Source organism: Populus euphratica, unplaced genomic scaffold (assembly GCF_000495115.2).
Source record: "Populus euphratica unplaced genomic scaffold, PopEup_1.0 scaffold108.1, whole genome shotgun sequence".
Lineage (NCBI taxonomy): Eukaryota > Viridiplantae > Streptophyta > Magnoliopsida > Malpighiales > Salicaceae > Populus > Populus euphratica.
Window position 1 is genome coordinate 39,032 of NW_011499996.1, and position 10,655 is coordinate 49,686.

General features: G+C 30.9%; 1 protein-coding gene and 1 pseudogene across 1 annotated transcript; both read left to right on the forward strand.

Moving 5' to 3' along the window:
* Positions 1–1,214: 1,214 nt before the first annotated feature.
* LOC105140630 (uncharacterized) lies at positions 1,215–4,655 on the forward strand. The gene is made up of 2 exons (XM_011047526.1): positions 1,215–1,716; positions 4,207–4,655. The coding sequence occupies exons 1-2, from the start codon at positions 1,215–1,217 to the stop codon at positions 4,260–4,262; spliced, it is 558 nt and encodes a 185-aa protein (XP_011045828.1). The 3' UTR covers positions 4,263–4,655.
* A 56-nt stretch (positions 4,656–4,711) lies between these two features.
* Positions 4,712–6,070, forward strand: LOC105140653 (probable receptor-like protein kinase At1g67000; annotated as a pseudogene).
* Positions 6,071–10,655: the final 4,585 nt, after the last annotated feature.

Sequence of the window (10,655 nt, forward strand, 5' to 3'; positions counted from 1 at the left end):
ATATGTACAAGACCAGACATTGCACAAGCAGTGGGAGCAGTTAGTCGATACATGGCAAATCCTAGTAGAGAGCATTGGAATACTATTAAGAGGATCTTGAGATATATCAAGGGTACCTCAGATGCTGCATTATGTTATGGAGGATTAGAATTTACTATCAGAGGTTATGTTGATTCAGATTTTGCTGGTGACCTTGAGAAAAGAAAGTCCACTACAGGTTATGTGTTCATAATTGCAGGAGGAGCTGTGAGCTGGGTCTCTAAACTACAGACTGTTGTAGCGTTATCCACAACAGAAGCTGAGTACATGGCAGCTACACAAGCTTGTAAAGAAGCAATATGGATGAAGAAACTTATGAAGGAGCTCGGGCACAAACAAGAGAATATTCTTTTGTATTGTGATAGTCAAAGTGCCTTGCATATTGCAAGGAATCCAGCGTTTCATTCAAGAACAAAACACATCGATGTTCAGTATCACTTTGTTCGTGAAGTGGTGGAAGATGGAAGTGTGGATTTTCAAAAGATTCACACAAAGAAAAACCCAGCAGATGCTTTGACGAAACCGGTCAACACTGATAAGTATATATGGTGCAGATCCTCTTACGGCCTAGCAGAAACGTAAGCAGCATGAAGATGACAAGTATAGAAATGATAGAAGAATCACAAAAGATCAAGTGTGAAGACTTGATTAACTCATCAAAGTCTTCAAGTGGGAGAATGTAAAGCCATTTAATTAGGTGGCATAATTGATGAGATTTGAGTGGGAGATGAGTTGTAATTGGTGGAGTATGAGTGGAGGATGAGTTGTTAAGCATATATTCCTCCTAAATTTATGACCATTATACCCTCACTCTTGCCTATAAATAGGCAATGCATTCAAGCCTATATGCACACCAAAAAATAGAGAGAAGAAGAAGAGAGTGAAGAGAGAGTGATCCCACAAAATTATGAGGTATTTGTGATAGAGTAAGTGAAGTGATTTCTCCTAATAATAGAGAGATTCTTAGTTGTTCTCCTATTATGAAAGAGAGGTTGTAATTCCCACATTACTTAGTAAAATCCTTCTATACTTGTCTGTGGACGTAGCCCAATTGGGTGAACCACGTAAATTCTTGTGTGTTCCATTTCTCATTTTATCCGGTCTCTTATCTTTTATTTTGTCGGGTTTGCATGACAGCATGCTAACATCTTCCAGGTTGATGACTGCATAGGTTGATGACTCTGCAGCTAGTGAATTCCCAATATTATATTTGTCCTTCTCAAACTTTAGCCAATTCAAGTACTAAGAGTGACATCCATGTCTTCGGCTATGACCTCAACCTTAAAAACCTGAACTTGCTTTACAACTGCACGGTACCGAACTCGACGCTGGAGCAAAATAGAATTTCGAGTTTGTATTGTAGCAAATATAGTGGCAGATCATTCTATGGAAGTGATGATATCTTGGAGAGCAGTAGTGGGCTAGACCGAACCCAATGTAGCATAAGGTTCAAAATCCCCATTCCAGCTGAGTCTTTTCGTCGACTAACGGGTAACAGACCAGAATTGGAGCAAGTTCTAGGAGAAAAGTTTAACGTGTCGTACAAGTATGATCAAGGTCCTTCAATTTGCGATGGATGCATGGCTTCGAAAGGAATATGTGGAACCAACTTGACTGATCCCAATAGAGAGTTCTTGTGCCTTTGCCGTGACCATCCTTATTCTTTGGTTTGCAAAGGTCAGCTAAGTATGCCTTTTCCTTTTCTTTTTTGTATCCCTTCCCTGCTATATGTTTTATTATTCATTTCAGTGTGTTTCGTGTTATTTGTGTGGGTAATTAAGTTAAATTAGGGTTGATAATTAGGAAGGGGGCTTTATTCTTGTTCGGAACTCAAAATTAACTTTCCAATGGCATTAACACCGATTAGAAGGCCATTAACCCATCTATCATAGGAAAATTGTAAAGCAATAGCTTAGTCCCTCGATCGCTTACAACTCTGCAAGCTAGTCCTTCTAGTTTTTTTAATTAAATCTCTAGATTACCCTTTTTATTTTTTTAAAGAAATATTTTGGTTGACCCCACAAGAAGGCGAGCTTGAGTGTCGTATTAATGGAAAGTGATTTCCCCAAGTTTAGTTTGAACCTGTCAACGGTCCACAAAAGCAGCGCAAGTATCTTATTTCCTTACAATCCATCCTCTTTTGGATTAGAATTAGAGAAACTGGGAACAAGCATCGTTGCCAATTGCCATGCATATTCGGGGCTTGTTTTCTTCAAAAGCTCTGTCAATTTTCATGGCCATCTAGGCTTTTTTCCTTTTTTTATTCAAATGGTAGGCAAAATTGTTTGTTTATACTTTATTCAAAGTGAATGAAATATCCTAGAGGTAGCCTTGAGGGATCAACAATTATTTGCCACTTTTATTTTATTAATTTTTTAAGCATAAGCTATACGAGAGTGTTTTTGTTTTTCTTACCCAACCCCTGCTTGAATTTCCCTCTTTTTTATATTTCAAACAACTTTTTTTAAAAAATATCAATAAAAAACAGGTTAACCTTAATTTCCAACATGCACTTGATTTATTTGGAAGTCTCCTTTTCATTTCTATTTTATATTTTTATATATTTTTTAAATCATAATTTTTAATTCTTTCACAGTTTTCTTATTTATTTGATCTATTCACGAATTCACAAGAGTTGATTTTATATATTAGATATCATCATTTATTATGTCTTTTGTTGGTTTCTTAACTTGGCTATTTAGTTTTAGATTCGGTTTATTTTTTTGTTTTAAAAATATTTTTTAAAAAAATTAATTTTTTATTTTAAATTAATATTTTTTAGTATTTTTAAATTATTTTAATACACTAATATCAAAAATAAATTTTAAAAAATAAAAAATATTATTTTAATAAATAAAAAATACTTTAAAAAATAATCACAATAATACTTCCAAACATACACTTAAATTTTAACCAGCCCTATATCGTTTTCTCCACATTTTTGGTTCAACCAGCAAGTTTTCACACGTCCTCATCCTTTCATTTCTATTTCCCAATATGTCTCACCTAATTAATCTGCCCATAACTCTATTCACTATTTCTAATGTTTGCTGGGTTTAAGCTTGAAAACTTCAATTTTGCCCATCATGGCTCGGCTCAATTATCAAAGATCTTGTAACTAGTTTGTTTCTTTGATCTTGTCTGTGCCAAAGGAATATGTTGCTTTCGAGATTAACATGTTCAAAGGTTTAACATCTTGGATGTCAAGATAGCTTGGCATATGCTAAATGTTATCTTCAATGGTAGATTTTCGTTTGGCTTACTTCTTGTACAAATTCTATCATGAACTTGCTTTCTTTCAAAGATTTTCTGATATTTCTCTTAAATTTGCAAGAAAATATTGACAAACTCTATCAAATCAACATCCCAAGAGATTGTCCCTTTCTTTTCATTGAAGCCATGCCAATATTTTGTTAATGCTCCTCTTCAGATATTGGCAGTGGCTTTGAACAAACTATAATTATAGTGAGGTTTTGTTGAGGAGTCTCCTCATGAATTGAAGTGCAAAATATGGTGAGGTTTTGAAGATTTCTTAATAATCTTGAGTATTGTATTCTTTATTTCTTTAATAGTCTCCTCATGAATTAGTCTGCAAAGTGTTGTATTTTTTATTAATCAAGTCAAAATTAAAATCTTCTCGATCATCCTCATCAAGTTTTTTTTTTATCATTTCAATAAATATCTTCTTCAAAAGTACCTTATCATTGACCAAGTTTGTCATTTACTTTCTATTATAATTTGTTTGAAATGTAATAACACTCTTAAATAATACAATTACAATTTATATCCCTAAAACTTCCTTAATAGCACAATTCTGGTAATATAGTACTCTTTCATATTTCAAACTTCCAATTTCGTTTTCATTTATGACCCTAATTGGCAAGCACAAAACTACATTAAATACTTCAAAGCTGATAACAAGAATGAAAGAGAAAGGAACTAATTAGTTTCTTGGTACAATTATCAAATTTACCCCCATGATTTAATATATACAAAAATGAATTATTTGGATTAAAATTAGTACATAGAGAAAATTTAGGATTTGAGAAGTGGTGATTGCTGTGGAGGGTCTTCAAACCAAGAACAACTATTTTTTGTTCAGAGTTGCTTCTGAAGGCAAACTGTCCTCATCTTGCACTGATGCATCACTCATTATTTGTTCTCCAGGTCATAATCTGAAAGACAGGCGACGAATTACTGTTATCGGTAAGATAATCCCTTAACATATTTCTAATTTGTTTCCTTGGTCACTATTGGCATCTTTCCACTTCAATATCTTGTTAACGAAACTAGCATTCAGAATGCTCATCAGTTGATCTGTGAAGCCTTCAAATCATGATAATGAGTGGGATCAGTTTCTAACTTAAAATTTCTTTATTTAATGTCCCCGTGTTGTTTATCTCTACTTTGTCAGACAGGTTAGGCTAGAAAAAACATGTTTAAATAAGTATCATTTTGCAGTGCTTGTGCTTGGTCTACCATTAATTCTTTACCTTAGTTCTTAGTTTATATGTTGAAAGTTCACCTTTACCTCTAAAATTAACAATTTTAATTAAAATATCATTTTACTGCTTTTGCTGTTGTTTGTATATTGTGATAACATCACCTCCGCTAGTAATCCATCTCTTTCCTCAATTGACAGGTGTTGCCTCTGGATCAGTAGGAATTTTAATCATCTGTATCATTCTTTATTCTAGAAGGAAGGCCTCATCAATTGCTCTACCGATTTTTTTTAGAGAAGAAAGATGATGAAGATCTTGAGGATTTGATAAAAAATCATGTGCCTTTACCTCTGAAAAGATACAGTTTTTCAGATGTCAAGAAAATGACCAATTTTTTCAAAGAAAAACTTGGTCAAGGAGGTTATGGAACTGTATACAAAGGAAGGCTAACAGATGGCCATTTAGTGTCAGTGAAGGTCCTGGCAGCTTCAAAAGGGAATGGGGAAGAATACATAAATGAGGTAGCAAGTATTAGTAGAACTTCCCATGTTAATATTGTCACTCTCTTAGGATTTTGTTTGCAACGTGACAAAAGAGTTCTTATCTTCGACTTCATGCCTAATGGATCCTTAGAGAAGTTCATAAATCATGAAAATGCCTTTCAAGCCAGTCAACAACTAGGATGGGAAAAATTGTACCAAATTATAATCGGCATTGCTCGAGGGCTTGAGTATTTGCATCGAGAGTGCAATACAAGGATTGTGCATTTTGACATCAAATCTCATAACATTCTTCTCGACACTGATTTTTTCCCTAAGACATCTGATTTTGGACTTGCAAAGTGAAGCCCTGGGAAGGAGGGCAATGTATCATTAATGGAGGCAAGAGGAACCATTGGATATATAGCACCAAAAATGTTTAGTAGAAATTTTGGGCAAGTTTCATACAAGTCCGATGTTTATAGTTATGGAATGATGGTTCTGGAAATGGTTGGAGGCAAAAAGAATCATGAAGCTAAAATCACTTCTTGTAGCGAAAAATATTTTCCACAATGGATTTATAAGCATCTTGAGGTAGATGATGAATCTAGAATTAATGGGGAGCCTACTTCAGAAATTAATGGGGTGCCTACTTCAAAACAAGCTGACAGTGTGAGGAAAATAATAATAGTTGGCTTGTGGTGCATCTAGACAAATCCAGCTAATAGACCATCCAGGAGTAAAGTGTTAGAAATGTTGGAAGGACCTATTGGAGCATTAAAGATTCCACCAAGGCCTTTCCTGTCTTCTCCTCCAAGGTTAATTCCATATTCAACAACAACAACATCATTAACATAAAATTGTATCACTATAGTATGAAAAGAATGGTCTGTGTCTCATGAATTAACAAAGTAGCTTTATGTGATTCTGTGATCTATCCACAAAAATAAGAATAGACTCTGCTTTAATTATATATTTTATGGACAAATTTACAGCCACATGAGTAATGTCTAAAATCGCTTAGCTATATGCTTGATAGAGCTAGACATGGGACTAAATACCAAGTCAAGAATTCTATTGTTGCTTTAAGTGTATTGATATCAAATAGTTTTCTAAATTTTCTTATTTGCCAACATGCATACATCTAAAAATTTATGCTCTGAATTTCAGTACTGCCTTTTTTATTAATCAGGATGTCCTTTTCAATAGAATTTTCACAGTACAATCTATGTTGTAAATGTTAGATTTCTAGAAATGATAAATTTAAAAATTTTTAGGATTTTCAAGAATTTTGATAAATAAATTTAGAGTTATTTGAGGATTTATAAAAAAAATACTTGAAAATCATATATTATTTTTATTTTTTAATACTTGTTTTAAGATTAAGTTAGCATAAACCATGAATTATTAAAGTATTCCACCTATAAACTACTAAAGAGAAATCTCTTAAACTTTTTTAGAAGATGATGATTGTTATATCTTAAAATACTAATTTTTTTTTCTATACTATATTCTTCTCTTAGAAAATAAAAAAAATATAGCTTTTAAATTATAAAAAAAATTTAAAAACTCTATAAATAGTAAATCCTATGAAAGTGACGATATCTTGGAGAACAGTAGTGGGCTAGACCGAACCCAATGTAGCATAAGGTTCCAAATCCCCATTCCAGCTGAGTCTTTTCGTCGACTAACGGGTAACAGCCCAGAATTGGAGCAAGTTCTAGGAGAAGAGTTTAACGTGTCGTACAAGTATGATCAAGGTCCTTCAATTTGCGATGGATGTATAGCTTCGAAAGGAATATGTGGATCCACCTTGACTGATCCCAGTAGAGAGTTCTGGTGCCTTTGCCGTGACCAACCTCATCCTTCTGTGTGCAAAGGTCAGCTAAGTATGCCTTTTCCTTTTCTTCTTCTTCCCTGTTAATTATATGTTTTATTATTCATTTCAGTGTGTTTCGTGTTATTTGTGTGGGAATTTTGGGTAATTAGGGTTGATAATTAAGAAGAGGGCTTTGTTCTTGTTCGGAACTCAAAATTAACTTTCCAATGGTATTAATGACCGATTACAATCCCATTAACCCATTTACCGAAGGAAAATTATTAAGCAATAGTTTAGTCCCTCGATCGCTTACAATTCTGCAAGCTAGTCCTTCTAGTTTTTTTATTAAATCTCTGGATTACCTTTTTATTTGTTTTAAGAAACATTTTTTCTAAAATTATAGGTGTTGGGAAAGTTTGATTAGAAATGAAAGACATTTTTTTTAAAAAAATCAATTAAAAAACTAAATTACGAACAATAAAAATTCAATATTGAATTTTTTAAATGAAAGAAATTAACTGATTATGTAACTCAAACATAAAAATTCATTCTAATTGTTATCACAACAAGAATGATTGCAAAATTTTATTTCGAAACTTCAATGGGAGTTTGGTAAATTTTGTTCATGTTAAATCGTATGAGTTATATTGCTTATGAGGTCCTAATTAGGAGGACACAATCACAAAAGCCATTTCCAATTGTACAAGAACCGTTTGGGCTTGTAGGGTCAACCTTAACTAAACCAAATTCTATGTTTGAGATTATTCATATTTAATGACGCGTAGATATGCCTCCCATCTTGTCTGTAACCTTTGGCTGACCCCACAAGAAGGTGAGCTTGATGGTCTTATTAATGGAAAATGACTCCGCCCCAAGTCTCGTTTGAACCTGTCAGCGGTCCACAAAGCAGCGCAAATATCTTATTTCCTTACACTCCATCCTCTTTTGGATTAGAACTAGATTGATGGCTAATGTTCCTTCGATGGTCGGGTTAATTTCCTTATAGTTAAAAAAAAAAATGCTAAAATGTTATTATTATATTTTAAAAAGTGAAAAAAAGTCACAACTTGATATAATAGAAAGATAACTAAAAATAATAATTATATGTTATGAATCAAATTGTAAAATAATAAAAATATAAAAAACTTCATCAAAAAAATATTGAAAAACAAATCACTAATAAAATTAAGTGAAATCGTTAAAACCTATGAGTAATATCATATTAAACTTTAAATATAAAAAAATTATTGAATTGAAGTTAAGAATTAAAAAAAAATTCATAAAAGAATTTAAAACATAAAGAAAATAAACAAAATCAATTTTCAACTATTTCAATGATGATGAAAGAAATTTCTAGAAATAATTAAAAATAAATGAAGTGGACACGATCTAACCTTTAAAATTTGTAACACACATCATGAGGCCAAATCATAATATAAAAAACTAAATAAATAATATAACTATGTAAAATTATAAATCAACCAAAATAATTAAGGATAAATATGAAGAAATAAATTAAAAAACAATTTGCAAAATATAGATTTGAAAAGAAAATGAACTAAATTTGATAAAAAAAAAATCATTAATGATGAAATTGAAAAATAATTTTAATTAAGAAAACGATAAGAACAACTAAAAATAACAATAAAAAAAATAAAGATCATATTTGATATAAAAATAAAATGTTAAGGGATGAAATTCAAAGAAAAATTAATTCAATAAAGGATTCAAAAACAAAAATATCATAATTAAAAGAATGAGAATCAATCTAATATAAAAAAAAGTGTAAAGGGATGCAATTGAAAAAATAATTAACTTTATAAATGATCCAATACCAAATACATTACAATTAAAAAAATAAAGATCAAACCTGATATAAAAATAAATTATCAAGTGATAAAATTAAAAAAATAAATTAACTCAATAATTGATTCAAGATTAAATACATTACAATCAAAAAAATAAAAATTAAATTTAACTTAACAAACAAATAGCTAGACTTTTTTGTTTTCTTGCAATGGCCAACATGTTAATTTATATGGAGAGGGAAAAGAGAAAGAAAGGGAAAAAGTTCTTGTCGGTGCCCTTCCTTGTGATGCTTGCTAACACGCGCCTCACTATAATAACAGGGATGGTGAGGTGCATTGAATACCACCTCAGACAACGACATTCAACATTATATGGGTGTCTTACATGCCACTTGAAGTGAGCGAGCATGACTCATAACAAGTGCCAATAACTTTTTAAATTTAAAATTAATTTATAAATTTTAAAATACAAAATTTACCCTAGCCCTACATCAGAATTACCAAAAAACTATAGCAAAAAACCTAAAATGGTTTTTCATTTATAGTAGAAAGTTTATTTTTTTTTAGATACATATAAGTAATTGACACAAAAAAGAGAGTAAAAAACCCGAAAAGCCCCTAAATGAAAGATATTTTTATTAAGGATTATTTAGTAATTACACTATAAAAAACACATGAAATTAATAATTAATACCCTTCTTTAACATAATTACTAATAAGTTCTATAAAAAAGACCCATATACCTCTAATGCCACCCTTGCCCACCCAAAACAACATGAGCCTTTCGCTGTGAATTCATACGGTGAAAAGCTGATATTTTTGTTTATAGTTAAGAGAAACTGGGAATAAGCTGGTTGCCAATTGCCGTGCATACTCGGGGGTCCTTTTCTTCAAAAGCTATGTCAATTTCATGGCCATCTAGGCTTTTTTTCTTTTTTCTTTTTTTTTAATGAGAAAATAGTATGTTTTTACTTCATTCAAAGTGATTGAAATATCCAAGAGGTAGCCTGGAGGGGTCCACCAAATATTTGCCAATTTCTTTTTTTTTTCTTTTTTTGCATAAGCTATATGGGAGTGTTTTGTTTTTCTTACCCACCCCCTGCTTGAATTTCCTTCGTTTTTTTATTTGAAGCAATTTTCTTAAAGAAAATTGATAAAAAAGGTTGGATTTTAATTTAATTCCCAACAGGGTACTTGATTGATTTGGAAGTCTACTTTTCATCCCCGTTTTATTTTTTTATAATGTTTTTTTTAATTTGTTTTTTAATTTTTCCAAGCTTCCTTATTTATTTGATCTTGATTCACAAGAGTTGATTTTATTTTAGATATTATCATTTGTTATGCATTTTCGTGGGTCCTTAACTTAACTTGATTATGCAGGTTTAGTTTTTAGCTGACATAGTTTGAATTTTTATAGTTTTTTTATGATAAGATGTTGAAAGCTAGCTGGGACATGGTTAAAAAGGATTTAATTTTATATTTATAAAATATTTTTATAAAAATTTTATTTTTTTAATTAATATTTTTTTGATGTTTTTATATCACAAAAGCTAGCTCGGACATGGTTAAGAAGGATTTAATTTTATATTTATAAAAAAATTTTATAAAAAATTTATTTTTTTAATTAATATATTTTTGATGTTTTTATATCATTTTAATATACGTATATTATAAATAATTTTTTAAAAAATAAAAAATATTATTTTTATATATTTTAAAATAAAAAATATTTTAAAAATAACAATAACTACACAAAATTAACATATGCAAAGGTTTAACATCTTGGATGTCAAGATAGCTTGACATATGCTACATGTTATATTTAATGCTAGATTTTCGTTTGCTTGCTTCTTGTACAAATTCCTATCCGACCACATACCAGAATTCTATCATGTACTTGTTTCTTACAAAGATTTTCTAATATTTCTTTGAAACTTGCAAGAAAAGATTGGCAAACTCCATCAAATCAACATCCCGAAAGATTTTCGCTTTCTTTTCACTAAAGTCATGTCAGGATTTTGTTAATGCTCTTCTCCAAATTGCTGAAGATATTAGTGGTTACTTTAAA

What these genes read in the sequence shown, in the direction of transcription:
- LOC105140630 (XM_011047526.1), top strand. Translation starts at nt 1,215, where the DNA reads ATGACTCTGCAGCTAGTGAATTCCCAATATTATATTTGTCCTTCTCAA. An exon ending in TTATTCTTTGGTTTGCAAAG is followed by an intron (nt 1,717 to 4,206) that starts GTCAGCTAAGTA and finishes TTTGTTCTCCAG; the next exon opens with GTCATAATCTGAAAGACAGG.